This window comes from Cricetulus griseus, chromosome 2, assembly GCF_003668045.3.
Source record: "Cricetulus griseus strain 17A/GY chromosome 2, alternate assembly CriGri-PICRH-1.0, whole genome shotgun sequence".
NCBI lineage: Eukaryota > Metazoa > Chordata > Mammalia > Rodentia > Cricetidae > Cricetulus > Cricetulus griseus.
The window spans coordinates 283019160-283041148 of record NC_048595.1 but is presented as its reverse complement, the minus strand read 5'-3'; the positions used below and the strand labels follow the sequence as shown (position 1 = coordinate 283041148).

General features: G+C 39.4%; 1 protein-coding gene across 1 annotated transcript in view; it reads left to right on the top strand.

Annotated features, from left to right (window-relative positions):
• Positions 1-21989, top strand: part of Syne1 (spectrin repeat containing nuclear envelope protein 1) — a 453101-nt gene that overhangs the window by 81067 nt on the left and 350045 nt on the right. The window contains exons 3-9 of the mRNA XM_035440411.1: positions 1285-1380; positions 8255-8338; positions 11284-11304; positions 11782-11874; positions 12941-13119; positions 15327-15523; positions 18855-18964. Of these exons, the coding sequence (XP_035296302.1) occupies positions 1285-1380; positions 8255-8338; positions 11284-11304; positions 11782-11874; positions 12941-13119; positions 15327-15523; positions 18855-18964 (780 nt within the window). The remainder of the gene's footprint in view (positions 1-1284; positions 1381-8254; positions 8339-11283; positions 11305-11781; positions 11875-12940; positions 13120-15326; positions 15524-18854; positions 18965-21989) is intronic.

The following is a 21989-nucleotide window of genomic DNA, read 5'->3' as shown; positions in this document are numbered from 1 at the left end:
ATAATATAAGCAAAAAACCAAAATAGACCAGAATAGGACAAAACAAACAGAGGAAAAAAAGCCACAGAAAAGTCACAAGAAACACACATACAGATGTCGAGACACAAATTCACATGCACAGAAAACACATAAAAACACAATTGCAAGCGTTAGGAGATAAGCAAAAGATCTGAAGGGGGAAAAGACTTTTTACAAAAGCACTTTGAGACAAAAATCACTCCACAAACACCACAGAGTCTGTTTTGTGTTGGCCATTCCCATTAGGGATGAGGGCCTGTGTCTACTTCCCCTTTTGGCATTGGGACCTCATCTGTCTCAGCCCTGTGCATGCCCTGTGTGTGCTGCCGAACACTGCAAGAGCACATATGTTCATTAGTCCCATTGTGAGTAGAAGGCCTTGTTTCCTTGCTGTCTTCGGTCCCCACTGGCTCTTACAGTCTTTCTGCCTCCCCTGTTTCAGAGTTCCGAGTCCTGAGGGAAGGGATATGATGGAAATATCCCTTTCAGGGCTGAGTGTTTGAAGATCTCTCACTCTTTGCACATTGTCCCATTGTGAGTCTCTGTATTTATTCCAACCTACTGCAGGAGGAAACCTCTCTGATGAAGGACAGCAGAGCAAAACACTGATCTATGATATAGCAGAAATGTCATTAGGAATCATTTCATTGATATGTTCCTTTAGCAGAACACTAGTGCTTTGCCTTCCTGTGGGTCTATGGCCCGTCTTGTTTCAGACTTTTGGCTGGCTGGCCAGTGTCAGGCATGGATTCCACCTCATGGAGCGAGCGTTAATTCCGGTCAGGGCTTGGTTACTCCCGCAGTTATTGTGCCATTATGGTACCGATGTATCTTGCAGGCAGGTTACCACTATAGTTAGTTCTCAGGGTTTGTAACTGGGTTGGTGTTTGCCCTTCTCCTCTGGTAGCATGCAGGGTACCTTCCAGTACCATAAACACTAGTCAGTAGGGGCGAACACTCTGCGAGGGCACCAGCCTGACTTTTCTGAGTTCAGCAATGGAATATAATGAGATTTTTAGATGTCCAGTTTTATTTACACCAGTCTAATTTTCTTCCTGAAGCTTTCAGCATGTAACTGGTAATTACATAAAAAGTTAGTCAAGGGGTATAGTTTAGTGGTAGAGCATATGCCTAGTATAAAACCAGTCTTGGTTCAACTCATAACACAAATAGTGGATGGATGGATGGATGCATGGATGGATGGATGGATGGATGGATAAGAGTATATGCGAATTCCACCCCAGTGAGTGGCATTTTGTCTTGCAGCGGAAGCCCCCTATGGTGGTGGATGACCTTTTTGAAGACATGAAAGATGGCGTCAAGCTGCTTGCTCTGCTGGAGGTCCTGTCTGGGCAGAAACTGGTAAGGATCTTTTCTGATCATACCTGCATGGTCATGTCCATCTGGAGTGACAGAATTGTGTGTTGGAGGGATACTACCCACAGGAGAGAAACTTCTTCCTTAGTAATTATTGATATCCCAGAAATACTGGCCACCACCCCCATCCTTCTTGGGGAATGAAGAGTATGATAGTCTCTTGCTCTTGTGAACAGAGAGCACCATGACTGAAGTGGCAATGTGTAAGAGGGAAGAAGTCCTCAGTGCCCTGAGGAGGTGGACAGTGCATCTGGAAGGGACAATCACCGGGGTTATAAATTACAAACCAACAACCGCTTCACATTAAGTGTTTGTCCTCCTTTGCTTTCTAAGGCTGTGGTAAAACTCTGATCAAGCCACTTAGAGGAGGAAAGAGTTAATTTGATCTTCAAACTCTCAGATCAGAGTCCATCACTGAAGGGAGGTCAGGTAGGAACCTTAGGCAGGAAGTAGGAGGCAGGAATGGATGCAGAGGCCATGAAGGGATGCTGCATAGGGGCTTGCTTTCCACAGCTTGCTCAGCTTGCTTTCTGATACAACCCAGGATCACCTTACAGTGAGCTGGGTCCTCCCATATCCATTGTTAATCAAGAAAACCTCCTACAGACTTGCCTCCAGGCCAATCTGCTGGAGGTTCCCTCCTCCCAGATGATACCAGCTTGTGTCAAACTGAAAAAACAAAAACAAAAAACAAAACAACAAAAACAAAAAAAAAACCATAACTGCATCTGTTTCCTATTCAAAAGAACTGTTGGTTTGACTCTTAGTATTTATATGGCTGTCTGCTGGAAATTAAGTTTGAAGGCAATATGGCACTTGCCATGTTCTCACAGACATCTTGTATCATTAATCACTTGTAACAAGAACAGAATACTCAAGAGAAGCATTTTTATATCCCATAGAACCAATAGAGTGCAAACACCATGGGTAGTGAGTACTGAGGTACATTTTCATTACATTATTACATACTAAAATACATATGAAGTATGTATTTTTTCTATGTTAGAGTATAGCAGTAAGTACCTTGTAGACATAACTATTTATAAGTAAATACTTGCTATAATTGAGAAACAGAGTTCAAGTAATAATTTCAAAATGACCTGTCATACCTAGATATGAAGCCTAGAACTGATAGTACTTACTTTTCTTTTATTAGGATCTTTTTGTTAAACCTTGTATTGTAAGAAAAAGACAAATGTCAGTACATGTAGCTTCACGGATGGAGGGGGTGCAATGAGGCCTCAGGGCACTGACCAGACTGACCTTTAGCTCATGCTCAAGTGATCCTCAGGCTCAGAGTCTAGAGTCGCTGAGACAACAGCATGGAGATCTGGCACTGCGCCCCACTAATGCTGTCTGTCAGGTAGACCAATGTGCTGATTTGGGGCTTTTTCTGATAAGTTGACAGCTCACACAGATAATGCAGGGCACACCAAAGTTCTTGGCATCTGCCACACTTGAGGTGAAGGCTGTCTATTGTAGAGGCAAAATCCAAGTTCTACGCTTGACACCCAAAGAAGCTGAGTGGGCAGGAGCCACCACCTAGGCATTTGGGCCACACCAATCTCTTCCTGGGGGAAGGGGGGCTCCAAGTCTCCCTGAAACCTTCTCTGCTTAGGTTAGTGTAAAGCTTATGTGAAGGGGAGTTGCTATTGTGGGGGCTCCAGAGTTCATTCTAGAAAAATGAACATGGGACAGCCAATAAAACAAGCAGGGATGGGAGGTACACAGCGTAGTAGAGACCTAACCCTGGCTTCCTCCTCTAGGGCAGGATAGACTGCATCCAGAACAAGCAGCGTTGTGTTCTCTCCAGTGACCCAAGGACCTGGGATCTCTCAGGTTTATCTCTTCTAGCTTCACAATCATTGCAGCAGAGATTATCAAGTTTTGACTTTTTCCCCTGAACATAGGATGTTGTGTTTGTTTGAAACTACAAGTTGGTGTGAATTCCATGCAAACCATTCTAGCTGTACTCACAGGGCAGCAGATGTTTTCAGACAGGTGTCCATCATCTTGGCTCTCCTTAGGTTTCTGCTTTGGGTGATGGGAGACATCTCTGTGCATACCGTAACAGCATGGCTCTGGGTTGCTGCCGCAGGCTTGACCAGAGTCACAGAGGCCATTTGTCAGTCTGAAATGTAAGAGAATTTAGGTCACCAAAAAAAAAAAAAATCCTCAGGATTTTTATTTTATGTAGTGAAGATCGGAGTCCAGGAATGGTTGCTTGATCCATAAAGTTTTAGGAAGTACATTTCTGGGACATGTTCAGAGGTCTCAGAGCATCCCCATAAAGTCCCCAGTGGGACCTAGCTCCAGTTCTCCTCAGCAAAAAATTCCAGTAGCACACCTTTGATTAGCTTTCCTCCTTTTCAGACTCGCTCCCAAGTCGTCCGGCTTCCTTAGCTACCTGGGAACGCCTCCTCCATCAACTACATGCACACAAATGCTTGTCTGTGCTGAGCTGTGGAAGGAGCCCAACAGATCACACATGAACAGAACAGCCAGTTCAGAGCACACAGGCATGTAAATGAGCTAAATAAACCAGACGAGTATTAGTGTTTGAGAAAATCAGACTGAAATCACAGTCCCTTGATTTCCAAGTCCTCCTGAATTTACCTCAAGATTGAAGGAGCCTTTGAGTGAGAGTACGTTTGTCATTCTAAGTGTCAAGTGTAACTCTGCCATTGTATTTAACAGACCGTCTATTAAGTTTTTGATGGGCATTTAAATTCCAGGTTAAATTATTCTAGAAGAGGAGTAGTGAACTTTTGATAAAACAGTCTTCTGTTTAAATGTCCAACTCATCCATGCATAGTTAGTATTACAGGATCATAAAGATAACAAAAATTTTAATAGTTTTAGTTAGCAGAGAGGGAAACTAAGATATAAGGGCATCTTCTAACCTGACCCTTTATTATTATTATTATTTATTGATATTAAACCCTTTAAGATTCTCAACCACATAAACTGAAGTTACTTTGAGATTATAAATGCGTGATTTCAGTTTCACACATGCATGTGCTGTGGTTCAGGATCACATGGAGATGAAGAAGGTGCAAAGGAATGAAGGCCCTAGCCATTTTCGCAGAGCCTTTCAGAGCAAGAATGTGAACAAAGCATTGTCCTTAGGAGTCAGCACCGTGGGGAATTCTATAATTATCCCAGGGTGGGGTAGCTCTATAGCAAGCATTGCCCTGAACATCACAGTAGTGCAGCCCAGGCCTCTGGCTCTGATAAGCATCCAGGAAATGTGACCAAATGGCTTAGCAAACTCTGTAGTGCCAGCATCTCAGGGTGAGGTTTCTATATTCTAGTCACCTTTGATGACCTGGATATGGCTCCCTTGGCTTTGATTTTTTTTTCATTCATTTATTTAGCTCATAAATAAAGTCATGCACAATTATGATACAGAATACAGTATGTTCACAATGGCATGGCTAAATTAAAACAATTAACATGTTATATCACACATATTCATCATTTTTGTTTTGAGAACACTTAAAGTATACTATCTCACAACTTTTAAAATATAGCGTATTGTTATCAACCATATTTATCATGCTCTCAGTAGACCCCAAGACTTCAGAGAGTCCATGCCTCTTGTCCAACTGCAGTTTTATATCCTTAAGCCAATCATTTCCCCATTGTTAAAAGACCCACATTGAAGCCTAATAGCCACAATTCTGCTCTCTGTTCCCATAAGTTCATCATTTCTAGGTTATACTTAAAATTGAAATTGTGTGAGGCTTTGATTTTTACTTAAGGGAATTTAACATATTTTAAATTATCCTTCTTAGATTCCCCTGTTTAGTTGAGTATCAACTGTGGGACATTTAAAGAATGTGAGCATTTGCCATGTGGGAAACAAAAAACAAGAAAGCAAAACACAAAACAAACAATAGGGACACGGCGGTCACATACCCACAACTGTTGAGCTCTTCAAGTCTGTTTTGTTGACCTGTAAGCCTGCTGTTTGGAAGACTCTTTATCACTTTGCATTCTGGGGAGCCCCATCACCTACTCAGGCATGACTGGTAAAAACTTGAGTGCCAGTAATCCCTTAGGTTCATCCTGTGAGTCACTGAGCAGACCTCGATTCTGCTATGCACCTTGCGTGACAAGCTAGTGTTCCTCAAGTCTGCAGTCTGAATATGACACTACCTTATGCCTCTAGAGAAACACAGATGAGTGAGGTATGGCTGACATCCCCAAAGAGTTTACAGGCTAGTATCGAGAATAGCTACTAACTTGGATCTATTATTGTACAAAGATCAAGTGCAAACATGAGTTAAGATAATCCAACAGATGTTTATCTCTTCCTCACTGAGCCAGTGTACCTCCGAAGAAGAAAGGCAGAAAGAATTTGCCAACTAGATATCAGATCATTCAAGGATACCATATTTTAGATATATTTAGAATGCATGGTGTGTTGATATGGGGTATTCATACTGGTAAATTTAATGAAGCTGAGAAATAGAAAGCATAATGGAATTTTATAATATAATTTAGAGGTTCATGTCAGATGTGTGAGAAAGCAGGGGTTATTCAATAAATAGAATGGGGGAAACACTTAAAAAAGGATGAAATTGTTCTTTAGATCCTAAACGTGTGCACAGTTCCTGTATGTGTGCCTTCAGTACTAATGTCATAAGGTCTTGTTACACTTAGAGAAGATAGGTGAATATCTTTTAGAAAATTGAGTTTAAAAAATAATACATGACCCAAAGTTCTGGATGTGAAAATATTCTTCCTTTAACTTGATTAAAATTAAATTAACATATAATATAAAAACAAAATAAAGTGGCAAAAGAAGTTTCTCACCTGCCTAAGACAGACACAATTTTATACTGGGAGAGGCTTGAAAGAGGGTGAGAGCAAGGACATATAAAGTGTGTTTACTAAACAATAAGATAGCAGTGACTCCAAGGAAATCTTGGACAGGAGATGTGGAAAAGAATTTGACAAGAGAAATCCACAGGTCAGAGGGAGAGATATTTATGCCAGTGCTGGCTGGTCAGGAATATGCAGATGAGCACTGGAGTGGGAACAGAACACATGCTGAATTTAAGAAAAAAATGGAAGAACCATCTGTCAAATCAAGTGTTGAAGGGGACTTAGACCGGCAAAATTATCTTCTCGATTCTTGCAAAAGTGAGCAGAGCACTACCCTCTGGGAAAGTGTGGCATTAAACTTTGAACATTGTATTGATTGTCCCGACTCAGCAATTCTAAGGGAAGTACCCCTGAGAGAAACTGTGTTTGTACACAAGCTGAGAAATATGAGATTTATTAGCCAGCAATGTCCTGGAAATGATCCAGCTTCTATCAGAAGAGTTTAAACCAGACCCATGTATCCATGGCTGACTATGAATGAGGGTCCTGTAAGGAAATAGTTCGGGTGAATATTGTCAATGAAATGGGGTATAGAAAAGCCTCAAGGGATGACTACAGAGATACCTTTTAAATAAAGACAACAGATCAAATCATGTTAGTGTTTTTCTTTTTTTTAACATATGGTCCCAGTCTTTAGCCTAGGCTGGCCTTAAATTCATGGCAACCCTCGTGTGTTAGGCCATTGGGAGCTAGGATGACAGATGTGAGCTGTTGTGCCTGGCTGAAAATAAGTACTTTTGGGACTGCATATAAATGAATTGAATCTGTTAAGAAAGGCAAGCATTGGGCTGAGTTTAAAAATGGTTGCCAAGGGTGTGGGAAGACAAGAAGTAAGAATGAATATGGGTGGGATGAAAGAACATGGTTTTGGGACTCCTGAGTCTGGCCTATCTTGGTTCGTGGATTTTCAGATGCCTTTGTCATGCCAATTCATAGTTAATTAGATAAACTGAACCAGTGTTCTGTGCATAGAGCTGTAATGGGACAATACATATAATACATGTATTGCTATAAATAAGTTCTTAGGAAAGAACAACACCAAAAAAAAAACCCATGAAAATATCTTCTATTTAAATATTAAAAAAGAGCCAGGCAGTGGTGGTACATGCCTTTAATCCCAGCACTTGGGAGGCAGAGGCAGGTGGAACTCTGTGAGTTTGAGACCAGCCTGGTCTACAAGAACTAGTTCCAGGACAGGCTCCAAAGCTACACAGAGAAACCCTGCCTCAAAAAACCAGATAAAATAAAAATTAAAAAAGTTATAGTCTAAAATTATCACTTAGTGGAAACATAACTAATGCTTGGTCTTGAATTTCCTGGGATATTGTTTAGAACTCTAGGATCGTAGAGAAGAGGGCATGTTACCAGATAAGAACCTCATTAATGCTGGTGTTCCCAGTGCACAAAAAGAGGCTCATTGAAATTAGTTTGGATTTTCATGCTAAATGTGACAGACAACACACATAATGAATTTTATCACATAAACATAAACTGTCTGGAACAAACACTTGGAAATAAAAAAAGATAAGCATTTTAATTCTCTTGGTTCATTTACTTCAAACTTTTTGGTCATTCAGGATCAAGAACTAGTAACTGGCAACATCCTTTCATGTCCTCATAGCTAAAGAAAAGGGGCAGGAGTGACCAAAGTACTTTTCGTATAAGCATACCTTGCCATGCAGGAGTGGCTGTCCCAATAGACAGCATGAGAATTTGTTGAACTTCAATTCTTGGAAATCAGTATGGAAAACCCATGACAGATCTCCTGATTGAACCTCTATTGAGAATCATGTGTCTCCCAAGTGCTGCTGGGATAGCATGCTTTTACACACTGCCCACTTCACTGAGGTGGATGGTGGTGCCTGCTCTTCAAGCTTCTTCAATATATATTTGAACACACTTGAGTGGAATCTGAAGCCTTTCAGTGAGCATACTTGTTGTTATGGCCATGCCTTTCTTTCCTCAGCCTTGTGAACAAGGACGCCGGGTAAAGCGCATCCATGCTGTGGCTAACATCGGAACGGCACTCAAGTTCCTTGAAGGAAGGAAGGTAAGAAACAAAGTGACAACACTGGAAGAAGAAAGCTTGAGTATACTGGCATTGACACTATTGTCTGTGGGGCCATAACTGTCTGTACACCGTAGATGTGCAGGAGTGGAGTAAAATAATTGAGATTTACAGAAAGGTTGCAAAAAGGAGACTTCACAGCTACACTTTCACTCAACTCCTCCATGTTAAGAACATTCGTAATGATGGAACTGTTACCAAAACAAGAAAATTTAAGCCAGCCTGACATCATTAACAAATGCATAGTGGTTTGTGCACCATTGTCCCCGGACTCAATCCAATGCCACAAAAAACATCTCAATGTCTCTCACTCTACAGCAGGTCTCCATGCACTCCTAGCCTTTCATGGCCTTTGACACTTCGAATACTGGTAATTAGCTAGTTTTTAGAAACTCCCAGTTTGGGTTTATGTGGGTGTGTTCTTCTGATTAGACTGTAGTTCCACATTGTTGGCAAGAATCTCAAGAAAGCAATGTTACATTATTCCCAGGATATCACTCAGATGGATCTAGGTTTCTCCTGTTTTCATTCTGATGCTGTGAACACGAATCACTTGATAAAGCGACCTCCTAGTCTGTTCACTGTGGCTATCACAGAATACTTAAGACTGGATGACTTGTAAAGAGTAGAACACCACTATCTCACAGTTCTGTAAGCTGGAGTATCCAAGAGCTTGCTGGGTGCAAGCGTCTGCCTTCTGGCTATATCACAATGTGATGCTGCATATCACACAGTGAGACCAAGTAACTCTCTGTCAACCCAACTCCCTCATCCTTCCTGCATGGGAAGTCCCACCATAATGCCCTCATCTGACCCCAGTAACACACCGAAGTCTAATTCAACAAATACTATTGACTGAATTTAAAGGTCATATTATCACATATAAAGTCAGTAGTGACACATTCAAATCCCAGTGCATCTGGATGTTTTCATAGGGTATGTTGCTATTTGTCCACTTACAGTTGAGAAATAATTTAAGGGACATAATTAAGACCATGTTATTATTTAGTTCTCAAAATTTAACATCCATTGCCTTCAAATGGTTATTGCTCAATTTGCTCACCAATGACTCTATGTTCTTCTCACTGCATATACATATTGAAACTATTCACAAAGAAATGAACTATTCATTTAACTACTTATTTCTTTTAGTATTAACTATTCATATTCGTTTTTAGCTTTTCTAGTTGTATTTTATTGTGGCTGCTGTGCTGTGTTGTTTTGTTACTTGAGCTATGGCTGTTGAGAGTTCCTTCAGTTGGTATCTGCATCCTGTAGACCACACATCATCTCTTTTATGTCATATGGCCACATATTTTCTCTTCCAAAGGCCTGAAACTGACCACTTCTCCAGGGATGTCTTCTTTTTATTTGTGAATGGTCTCTATGAGCCGAGTCTGTGTGCTAGAAATGTGTGTAGCTGCTGGGATATCATTGAAGCTAGGCTCTTTTGAGAAATGGGTCTAAAAAAATAAGTGTGTTTTCTAATCCATGTGTGTACACCTATCTACACTTCTCCCTCCCTCACTTTTTCCCTCTCTCTATTTCTCTCTACACACACACACACACACACACACACTTACTCTTATGTGTGTATGTGTGTCTTTCTCTATGTCTGCATGTCTTTGCGTGTGTGTGTGTGTGTGTGTGTGTGTGTGTGTGTGTGTGTGTGTGTATGTGTGTGTCTGTCTGTCTGTATGAAACAACTAGTTCACACTGATCCCAGGCCACCTCCAAACTGTTTCCCCTGGCCTTCTATTGCTCATTTGTTTTAGCTTTCTCTGATAATGAAAGAAACCTAGATTTCATCAACAATGTATTCTCTCCTTTCAACTCTAATCTAAATGTAAAATAGTTGTTGAATTGCTAATCCATGCACCAGTGGGACTACAGTGAGCAACTAGAGAGAGGTATCTAGTTGCACAAATCTTTCTGTGTTTAACATTACAGTTTGTATAGATCAAAAACTATTTTCCTTTTGACCTAGGTTAGTTCTATTCTTTCAGATCTACTGAATTGTATTTACATTTTTATATGGAAAAGACTCCTGCTGTTTATATTCATTTTGCATCACACACACACACACACACACACACACACACACACACACCACTGGATGCCTTTAGTTCCTGGTTTAGTGGGAGAAATTAGTCATCACCATTGTTCTTAGAGTCAAAGTTTAACAATAGTGCAGACTCTCTCTGCACCTTCAGGTAACCAGTCTTAGTTTCTGCCATCCTTTCTGTATCTCTTTCCATGAGTAAGGTGTGTCTTTGTACACCTCTGCCTTTCTTCCATGAAGGTAGACTACTGTAGGTGTATACTTTGCTTTCCTATTTTAAAGTGTATTTAAAAAATCATACCACATCTATCTATATAGATTTCCTTGTTCATTCCTTATGGTTTATACACAATTCTCAGTCTTGATTAATTTTCAAATAGAAATAATGATGCAACTTATAACTGTGAGTAAAAACTCTTGCTTGGCACTGAAGGTGCATTTCCAGGTAGATCCCTAGATTTCGCTCCTCAGTCAGAAGGTAAGTATGCATGCGTGTGTGGCACACTTCCCTCATGACAGGCTGTCTCTTTCCAATTTAGCCCTACTTAGTTTGTGGATACTGACACACAGACTGGTCCTCTAAATTCATGACACTTCTTAAGAACCTTAATATCAGGGAAAGTATTCCAGTGGGCAATTAGGAACCATTATGAGTAGAGTGACCCTCACTCTGAAAGCTCTCTGTTTTCATCCCATAGTCCTTATAATCTCTGTTCTGAGCTGTCTGGTTGTCCTTTATTCTGTTGGAAGTCCTGTCTTCTTGCCATGCTCTAACTGATGTACCCTTTGTTCCCATGGACAACTTAACAGTGCTGTGGTTTGTTTACATGCACACATTATCTTCTCTTTTTGTTTTCCATGTCAGTCCATGTACAGAGGATCGCCGGTTAGTACAAATTTTAGAGTTTTCAACTGCTGGCTTTTATAGGTAAAAGAAAACCTATAATGTTATGCTATTTGACAAAAAGCATCAAAGTAAATGCTTCTATTAATGCTACCTACTGTGATTTCTTTTGTTTTAGTCAACTTCTAAATATAAAGAATAACTATTTTTGTTTGACTTTTTGTTGTTAATTCTCTGCATGGTGATATTTTGTGGGGTTTTTTGTTTGTTTAAATAAGAGAAAATGTTGAGATCCACTTTACAGTTGTTTTCAGTTTGTATGTTCAATAAATGCCCCTGAAATCTTCATAAACCCATGTACCTATTTGTCTCTATGGCTTGCCTTATTATTTTTGTGTGCTATTACACAGGCATGACCAAATACTATTGTTATCTAACAGCATCATAATTATTGCATAGTTAAATGTGTCACAATATTCTAGTGAATAAATAACACAGTTTTTTTTTCTTTTTAAACAGATTAAATTAGTCAACATTAATGCTACTGATATCGCTGATGGCCGTCCGTCAATTGTTCTTGGGTTGATGTGGACTGTTATCCTGTATTTCCAGGTATTGTATAACATCTACTTCTTTGCTTGCTGTGACATCAAAGAGGTCTGGGGTGGCAGATTCATAATGTCCTCTTTTCTACACCCTTTGGTTGGTCCTTGACTCAATCGAGATGTGACTCCCCACATTTATAGTTTAAGAGAAAAATTTGTATTTCTACCACTCAAATACATCATATGTGAACCCTCCACCCAAAGAAAAGTAGAGGTAATCATCTAAAATGTAGACTTCCCACAGTGGAGGTACCTGTGGATATACAAGGGGCTCAGGAAAATGTTACTTTACTTTTTGCCTGGGCAGGGAGCAGTTCTAAGTCCTATTAGACATGGCAGGGAGAAATTAACCTGCCTTTGTCTGTAATCACTAGGTTTTATTTTATTAATTACACCAGTTCCTTTTCCATTGTTTTAACAAAATAACTGAGGTGCTAGATTTGCACTCATGAGAACTAGCCCTAAGACTCTCCAGCTTCTTCCCAATGCTGCTCCCCCAGTGGTTCCTTCAAGGATCTATCTTTGGATATGTCAGTACCTCTCCATGTCACCACATAGGGAACAAGTCTTCCAACCCTCAGGAAAAAGCTCCAACTGTAGCATCAATTAATCCCCTCAGCTAGTCAATATTTTTGTATGTAAGATACACCCCACAATGCAATATGAAGTACAACAAACACCAAGAGGGGCTGGAGGGATGTCTTAGTGGTTAAGAGCACTGGTTACTCTTCCAGAGGACCTGGGTTCAATTCCCAACACCCACATGGCAGCTCATAATCTTCTGTAACTCCAGTTCCAGGGGATCTGGTGGCCTCCTCTGGCTTCCACGGGCACCAGAGACACATGTGCACATACATACAAGCAGAGAAAAACACTCATACACACAAAATAAATAAGCCTTAAAAAACAAAAACACTTCTTAGAAAGACTAAGATATGAACCATAACCTGTAAGAACTCATCTGCCTCTGGGGGACATAAAGGATGCTAAAATTGACAGTTCTCCATGGGGAAGTAAACTCTGCGCAAATAGGAGCAAACACCATCTTCACTGTTTTCTGCTTGGTCATACAGATCGAAGAGCTGACCAGCAACCTACCACAGCTGCAGTCTCTGTCCAGCAGCGCTTCCTCTGTGGACAGCATGGTCAGCACCGAGACTGCCAGCCCACCAAGCAAACGCAAGGTGACCACCAAGATCCAAGGAAATGCCAAGAAGACACTGCTGAAGTGGGTCCAACACACAGCAGGCAAGTAAGTGCCAACAGTTTGCTTAACCTGAAGCCCTGTAAAGGTCTCAATGCCAGTTTAATGCCCCCATCACTTCTCAAGGTTGTGGCATTTGAGGAGATATGTGTATGAGCCTCTTCCTCAGCCTTTGCTTCACTCTCCTCTAATGAGAAAAACAAGTGCTGGCCAGATGGCTCAGCCAGTAAAGTCAATTGTTTTCTGAGCCTGACACCTGAGTTAGATCCCAGGAGGATAGGAAGGCGAGAACTGCTCCAGGTTGTCCCCTGACCTTGACAAGCACACCAGGGCACATGTGGAGAATAATAAAAGTAATGAATGTAGGCAAACAAGCACCAATAATGCCCCAGGAAATCTCTGAAATAAAATTAATCCTTTCTTCATATAAGTGATTAACTCTGATTAATAAGATTGATTAATCACCCACCTTTAATTCATAGTATAAAGGCTAATTCTAATCAGGCCATTGTTTTGAATCTCTGCTCTCATTTGGAGGATTGTAAAAAGTTCATACTTGATTATCTCTTCATTAGGCCACCAAGTTCTACTTAACATCAGTGTGAGCTAAAGTTCAGGTCCTGGGGGAGAAGTTTACATTTTCTGAAACTTTCTAGACCCTTTTATTTTTTCACTGTGTACTTTATCAGGAGCATGGACTCCTCTATCCACTCTAACAGTATTGCATACAGCCTACTTTTACAGAGGTCCACAATTTTATTATAGTGGATATAAATTTAGTAAGTACAGGAGCTTCTTTTAGCAGATTTGGTGGGGTTTCAGTTGATCATACTATTTTGTGGTTTGCTGTCATTTGGGACAAATATCTTTATGTAAAAGATGGTATTTTCATTTGTTCTTCCCCGATGACATGGGAGGCTAATTCATTTTCTCTCAGGTTTGTTTGCATAAGTTCAATATGAATCTAATTATCTACTTCTGCAAAATAGTTATAAACAAGATCTTATGAAATATTGACTCACTAAATATAGTGAGTTCTATTTTTTTAAATGTTCAAAGAACAAAGTTCAGTGGGGAGAAGATGAACAGAAGATATAATTAATGTTAGTAATGTATGTGGTTTTGATTAGCTTTTAAAGTGTGCTGAGGATTTACTAATTTGGGAGTCTGTGACTCAAGATGTCATCAGAAATAGTTCCAAAAGCAAACTTTTGTTTCTCTTTAGAGTCTATAGTAGAAATTAAATTTGGGAGCCCTCCTACATTACTTATACATTACTTCATTGCAACTGCATTGGGTACCCCTACATCTATTGCACTCACTGGGCAGGGAACAGCCAAAGTCTAGGCAGAATGGTGATCTCATGTCTGCGTTCATCATGATCCACTTGCATGATGGACACTAGCATAAGTATGGATATGGTGACACCTCAAGGTTGTTCCTACAGCTTGTTTACTGATATCAGTAAAAAATTTTATTTTCCTTGTCTTTAAATATATATAACTGGGGACATGAGATATCTCTACCCATCAATGCATTACTATGTTTCATTTCTTTGGATATCTGCATGAACTATAGAGAGGTGAGAAGTGACTCTTCAGTGCTATGAAAGTTCTTTAAGATCAGATGATATTAATATGCTTCCCAACTGACAATAGTTTTTGTCTAAATTGCCTTTTATGCTATCTTAGCCTGTGCTTCTCAACTTCTTACCTGACATAGAGTGATGATTTTAGATTCCATCCCCACTTCAGCCTATCAATGACAATATTCCTAAAATCATCTTGTGTGGGACTCTAGCCAGTCATCACTGATAAAATTATGATCTTTGTCTTCACACAGACTGTAAATGGTACACAAAAGTAAATGAAAACTATCAGAATGTAAGATAATTAAGCCCTTCAAGGTTCTAACAAGTTGTAAAAATAATTGAAAACTGTCCTGTAGAAAATCCTGCATGGTAGTATTCACCTCTCATCCAGACTTCCAGAAGTATGAGGCAGGAGGGCCAAACTGAACTGCACAGTAGAGTTCTCTCAAAATAAATTAAGAAAAGAAGAAAATAAAAGACAGAAGAGAACTATGTAATTAAAATGTGTTCATCTTAATAGCCTCTTAAATTGTGATTGATATATTCTGTCTATGGTAGACGCATTACATCTCTGGTTAAAATGAAAAGATTATTCAAAACCTTAAAGAAAAGCACAACTAACAGTTTAGAACATGACATTGTTTTCTATGTCCATCACACTCAGGCAGATCGGAATAGAGGTGAAAGACTTCGGGAAGAGTTGGAGAACTGGGCTGGCCTTTCACTCAGTCATTCACGCCATCCGGCCTGAGCTGGTGGACCTGGAGAAGGTGAAAAGTAGATCTAACAGGGAAAATCTGGAGGATGCCTTCACTATCGCTGAAACACAACTGGGCATCCCCAGACTCCTTGATCCTGAAGGTATGTGGAATGATCCTCAACTGATATGTGTAGGCCGAAGCATGTTTGCATGTACCCAACCCAACATGAAGCTGGAGAGTGCACGATGGAATAATAGCTTCCTGTGCTGTGTGTCTTCTATGTGTTTGTCACCGGTTTCGGAGAATAGATTATGATGCCAATGTTCCAGACGGCCCTTTGCTGTTGGTATATTACCCTGGTGCACAAAACTTAAAATACCCCTTTAGTGGCTCTAAATTTATATTTCTCTACCCAAAGATCAATGCACCGCTCAGACCCCATCAAAGTTTCTTTGAACAGTGGGAGGTGTTTAATCCAGAAGCACATAATGGATTAAAGTGTGGAAAATGAATGTCAGTGAAGTAACCAATCACAAATGGAACATCTGCATCCTTCCCACCTACCCAAGACTAAGGGAACATGCAGAAAAGATGGCAGAAATCTTGTAGGAGTCAGTCCCTGGGGAGAAACGGTGTGTGTCTTCTAGTATGACTGGAGTATCACACTCATGAACTCACAGCAGCTTTGTGTAACATCAAATTAGTCAATATTCCAGCACAGTGTGGGATGGAGTTCATGTGTTCATTCATAACTTAGGAGGTAAGGACAGAGGATGGCCTCTAGGAAAAGGAGAGTCACTTTTCTTTAAGGGTGAGGCTCCTGATAGGTCAATGATGTTCCAGTAGACAGCTCTATAGGCAGGAATATGTGGGCAATTTGATGGGTCCTTTTCTTAAGGGGCATAAAATTTGAGAGTAGGCAGGTAGGGGTGTATCTTCGAGGAACTGGGAGTAATATGATCAAATACATTGTATGAAATCCTCAAAGAATTAATTTTTTTAAAAAATGATATTCTGCTGAAAGGTTTTCATGGTATCTGTGTGAAGGAGGAGGGCTGTGGCAGGTTAAAAGAATTATCCATAAACACCTTGCAAATCTGAAATAAAAAGAAGATCAGAAAAGAAAAATCACACATTTACAGAAAGGGTAGCACCCAGTATTTGTGTGTCAATCAGCATAATTCCCAGGGTTGACTAATGTTTATCCTTCAGGCTGTTACTGGAAAGGCTGGCAATTTGAAGATTTATGAGAAATAGGGTTGGCTCTTTCAAGTCCTCAAAGACAATTCTGATACCTTCAATAAGTGTTAAATAAAAGAGTAAGCTGTTTATTATGGTGAAGTAAAAATGACAAAGTAGGTTAGCCAACTGCTATAGATCTTTTTTTTGGCGGGGAGCTTGGTAATTATGAAATTTCTACTTTAATTTGTAATGGATACATTAATTGTGCATAAGTGTAAATACACAGCAGAAACAAACTTGTTAAAAATGAGATTTTGGAACGAGCTCCCATGCCTCAAAAACTCAAAGAGACCTGTGTGGGCTCCCTCAGAGGAGAGGCCTGTGAAAATCCAGGCTGAGTAAGGATCCTGATTTGGGCCCAGGGTTTACTATAAGCACAGCCACCGGCAAGAACTTGGCCTCATTTCACTCCCCTAAAACTGTACACATTTCAGCCATCAACTTAAAGGAAAGGATGAAGGGAAGACAAAATATGGGGCTGGAGTCATGGCTCCATGGTTGGGGCACTTGATGCTTTCACAGAACACCTGGGTTTAGTGCCCACGTGGTGGCCCACAGCAGCCTGTAACTCCAGTTCCTGGGATCTGACGCCCTCTTCTGGATTCTGCTGGTACCTACATATGCATATACTCAGGCACAGATACTTAAATGCATCTGTTTTTAAAAGCCAAGTTTTCCTAGTGCAGAATAAAAATCTTTCTTATCCCCTAATATAGAACTTTTTGATCAGAACCCGAGACCAAGCCTGGTATGGTGATGCACCTTTAATATTAACCTTGGGAGGCCGATGTGGGCAGGTGGGTGTCCATGAATTCAAAGCCAGCCTGGTCTACATAATGAGTTCCAGGCCATCCAAAGTTGCATAGTGAGACCCTGTCTCAAAAAATGTATTAATTAAAAGATAAAGCTGAGATGATCTGTCCTAGTTTGCTTTCTATTACTGCCACAGACAGCACAACCAAAAGTAACTTGAGAGGGAAAGGATTATGTCATCTTATATCTTATGGTCCATCATGAACAGGAACTCAGAGCAGAAACTCAAGGCAGGGATCTAGAGGCAGGAACCAAAGCAGAGATCATGGAAGGGTGCTGCTTACTTGCTTTTTCATGGCTTGCTCAGTTTGCTTTCTTACATACCCAAGGTCACCCACCTAGGAGTGACACTGTCCACAGTGAACATGGCCCTCCCACAAAATAATTAATAATAATAATAATAATAATAATAATAATAATAATAACAATAATAACAATAAAAGAATACCAAACAGAATTGCCCACAGGCCAATCTGACAGAGGCATTTTTTCCAGTTTAAGTTCCCACTTCCCAGATGACCCTCACTTGTATCAAGTTGAGAAAAATCTAAAGAGTTCACTCCCAAGTGTACTATTTTCCTAATGCAAACTTCTTCAAAATCCATTCAGCCAATTTGAATTATAGGGAGATAGATTAAAGTAAAATAATACCTATTATAGTAGTTATTTTAGAAATATGTATATGTATAGTATATATTCATTTGTGTATATATATATATATATATATATATATATATATATTTGTATGATGGAGTTATTTGGTGTCACCAAACACATTACATGTTAGTACAGAATTAACAAAATATATTAAATCATGACATATGTCATACATCAAATATAGCTTCTCTTTCCCTTTTCACATTTCTTTTTTATGTTAATTTTTAAAAAGATTTATTTATGTATTATGTGTACAGTGTTCTGTTTGCATGTTGCCTGCAGGCCAGAGGAGGGTACCAGATCTCATTACAGATGGTTGTGAGCCACCATGTAGTTGCTAGGAATTGAACTCAGGATCTTTGGAAGAACAAGCAGTGCTCTCAACCACTGAGCCATCTCTCCAGCCCCCTTTTCACATTTCTTGAAGCAATTTTACTCCCTCCCATTGTGTCTTTAACATCAGGGATCACATTTAAGTCATCTCAGAAATTCCAGAGCTTTCATTCCCTTTTTAAGTAATTGGAGTCACCTCACTTTATAAATCCTACAGCAGTCCCTAGAAATGATATTGAAAGTCTACAGGGGTTTTTATAAAGTAATTAGTTAGTGTCACTTTTCCATGTGATAAAATTTCACCCAGATTACACTGTTCCTATTAGTAATTCAGTTTTCTTCCTGGTTCAGGATGGGAGTCTGTGGGGTGGCAGCTACATTTCAAAACTCACATTGATAAACACCTAGGGAATGAATTAACTCATAATTAAGTTTTGTTTTTACAGATGTTGATGTGGACAAGCCAGATGAGAAGTCTATTATGACCTATGTAGCCCAGTTTCTGACTCAGTATCCTGATACCCACGGTGCAGGCTGTGATGGGCAGGAGACCGAGGTAGGTATTTGCTATTTCTGAATTGATGGCCACTCCACTACGACAAGAGCATAATTTATACATGCATAATGTTTTTAAGAAGTTACTCGGACTGAGTTTTTATATGAGAACAAGGATGCAAATTTAATTACAACCGAGTAAAGAATACTTATGAGCAGATAGGATGGGATTAGCAAAGATTTATCTGGTTCATATGACAGGTACATCAGGCAGAACATTGCCAGTAATAAATGTTCTAGTTAAATTGAAATTAAGGGGAGTCAGCCGTTTAGGGCTTTAATATATTGCATCAAGTGTACACAAAGTCTGGAGGCTCCTTGTTGTACTTGATCTGCAAATTTTTAATTTAGGATTTCAAAATTTATGTATCTATTTGCAGAAAACACCAGAAGTCAGGCATAATTTTCCCAAGTTCTAATTACTCACTGCAATTAGATTTTCCAGCTTTCAATGGTTTAAATGACATTTCACTTCTCAACTCACTCAGATGACCTGTGTTCACTGTCATAATATTTCAAATGAAATAGAAAAGAAAATGACCTTTATTTGACCTTCTTGATAGAATGTGTTCTGGGAAATGCAAACTAAAGTAATACATTGGTATTACTTCCTAACATATTTATGTATATATAGACTCACAGTATTTTAGAAAAAATTACACCACTCATATAGCTTTAGTTATTTTTGCATTAATAAGAAAAACCATGCAGGCTACTGTGCGTATGGACAATTGTTTATTTGTATAAACTTAGACACTGTAAATTTCCAATTATCTATGACAAATAACAGGATGAAATTCTCTTATAAGATTATTTCTTTGGAGTGGAATTCCTGCTCTCATTTGAATTTTAAATTGTCAGTGATGTCTGACGTCTTGTTCAAGCCTCGGTATAGAATGCCTGTCCTGTTTTGCATTCTAGTCAGCACACCAGATGCCTCATTTCCTAGGATGTGACATCGATGGACACAATGTTCTAATACTCAAAACTTCCATTACATTCTTTTAAACTTTAGCATAATGGATTTGCCACTGCAAAGTTCAAATTTTATTTTAAGGTTACATAATAACCCAGGATACAGAATGCCTCTGCCTCCGTTGCCCTGATCTCAGCTGGAATTTTGGAGCTGTTTGAGGATAGAAAGAAAATGTGTATAAAACAAATGCTTTTAAAGAAGTGCAAACGTTAATACAGGACCAAGAAGGAGAGAATCAGGGAGCAGAAGGCAAGTCCACAAGAACAACAGGTATTGTGCCTACAGGACGAGTCAGTGACTCAGAAAAAAGGAGACTAGTGTTTCAAGGTGCTCCTGGGCAGTGCTAATGGAGTGAGTGGTTTGTAGGACTGGGCTTCCTAGACCTATAGTTTAGGAAACTTTTTGTTCTTGTTCTTTCTGGCATCCAGGAAGAGACTGACCACTAGAGTAGTTTATTGTGATTATAAAACGAATGTCCCCAAGAAGCACAGACTCAAGTGAAGCCCCTGCTCCTGCTAGTGTGGATTCATACCAGGGAATGGTCAATCAGGCTTATAGGTTTTGATGGTAAACCTGGACTTGCAAGTCGCTGTGTGGGTGAGGAATTTTATTTAAAGTACTGGAGTCACACACCACAAAGGTTTCCAGCTTACTTTCATATTTGAAATGTGTATATGTTCCCCAAGGTGGATTTATGAATAAACTGGGTTTTCAGGTTTTACTGTGGGGATGTCTCTGATATGAATTGTCTTTTCAGACAAGTAATTCTGGAGACATTTGATGGGCAAAAGAGGATGCCTGTGAGCAAGAATTTAAGGCAAAAATCCTTAGAGAAGAGAAACACATACACACACACACACACACACACACAGAGAGAGAGAGAGAGAGAGAGAGAGAGAGAGAGAGAGAGAGAGAGAGAGAGGAGTGTGTATATTAGTATACTTCACAAAAGGCCTCAATATTAACAGATTAACAGCAATGTAGGAAATAAATTTTGATTATTTAAAAAATATCCTCCATGCTTTCCCTAATAGGAAGACTTGGATGACATTTTCCTGGTCATCTTAAAATTAATTTTAAGAAGATGTTTGGTGTGAGATTTTTACATACAGGAAATAAGCATCTGAAACTGAATATTTTAATAATTAAAATATATTTTAGAGCTTGTATTTGTCAATGTCATCAATGGTGCATAGCAGTATAAAAGAACTTAGCACATGTTACTGGTGTCTCTATTAGGGTTACACATGCCATTCCTTCAGAACCTTTGGTATTTGTTCACTTGGGTCTTAGCAAATTTCTTAGTCCATTTAAAAATAATGTCAGGTTACTTTTATGTATTTGATTTCTGTAGCACCTCGATGACTATATTTTAATGAAATATGCTATGGATGCATTTGAAATATGATCTCTTGGGCCAGCGGTTGGCACAATGGGTAAAGAAGCATGCTGTCAAGCCTGACACTAGGCACTCAAGTCCTGGGCCCACATGTGGAAGGAGAGAACTGGTTCCTGCCAAGTTATCCTCTGACCTCCACATCCCTGCTGTGGAAGCATTCCCTTCCCACCAAATCCTTACACATGAACAAAATAAGTAAAATGTAAATATATGCATATACTCACAGGTATACACAGATGCACACACATATGTATGTGTGTATACACGCACACTTATATGTAAATGTTCTTACTGGAAGTATACATTTACCATGCCATTCTTCAACCAATAATACCAATGAAGAAATTTTTTACTTAAGATATTCCTTAGGTAATTTGTACTAAGTCATAAATGAACAAAATAGGCCAGTTAACTCTGTTCAACTACCTAATAACCTTTCAATTACTTTTTTTTCCCTTACAAAATTATTGACTAACCTTAGCACAGTCTTAACTGTGGTACTCATGGAGAGATGCATATTCTGTCAGTGTATTTACAGGGGGAAATTGAGTCTATTTGATCTTTCCTTATATATTTCACCTAACATATTTGAAACTATTTCAAAACATGTTTCAAAATTATATGTCTTGCCACATATGACTATTTCAAGTT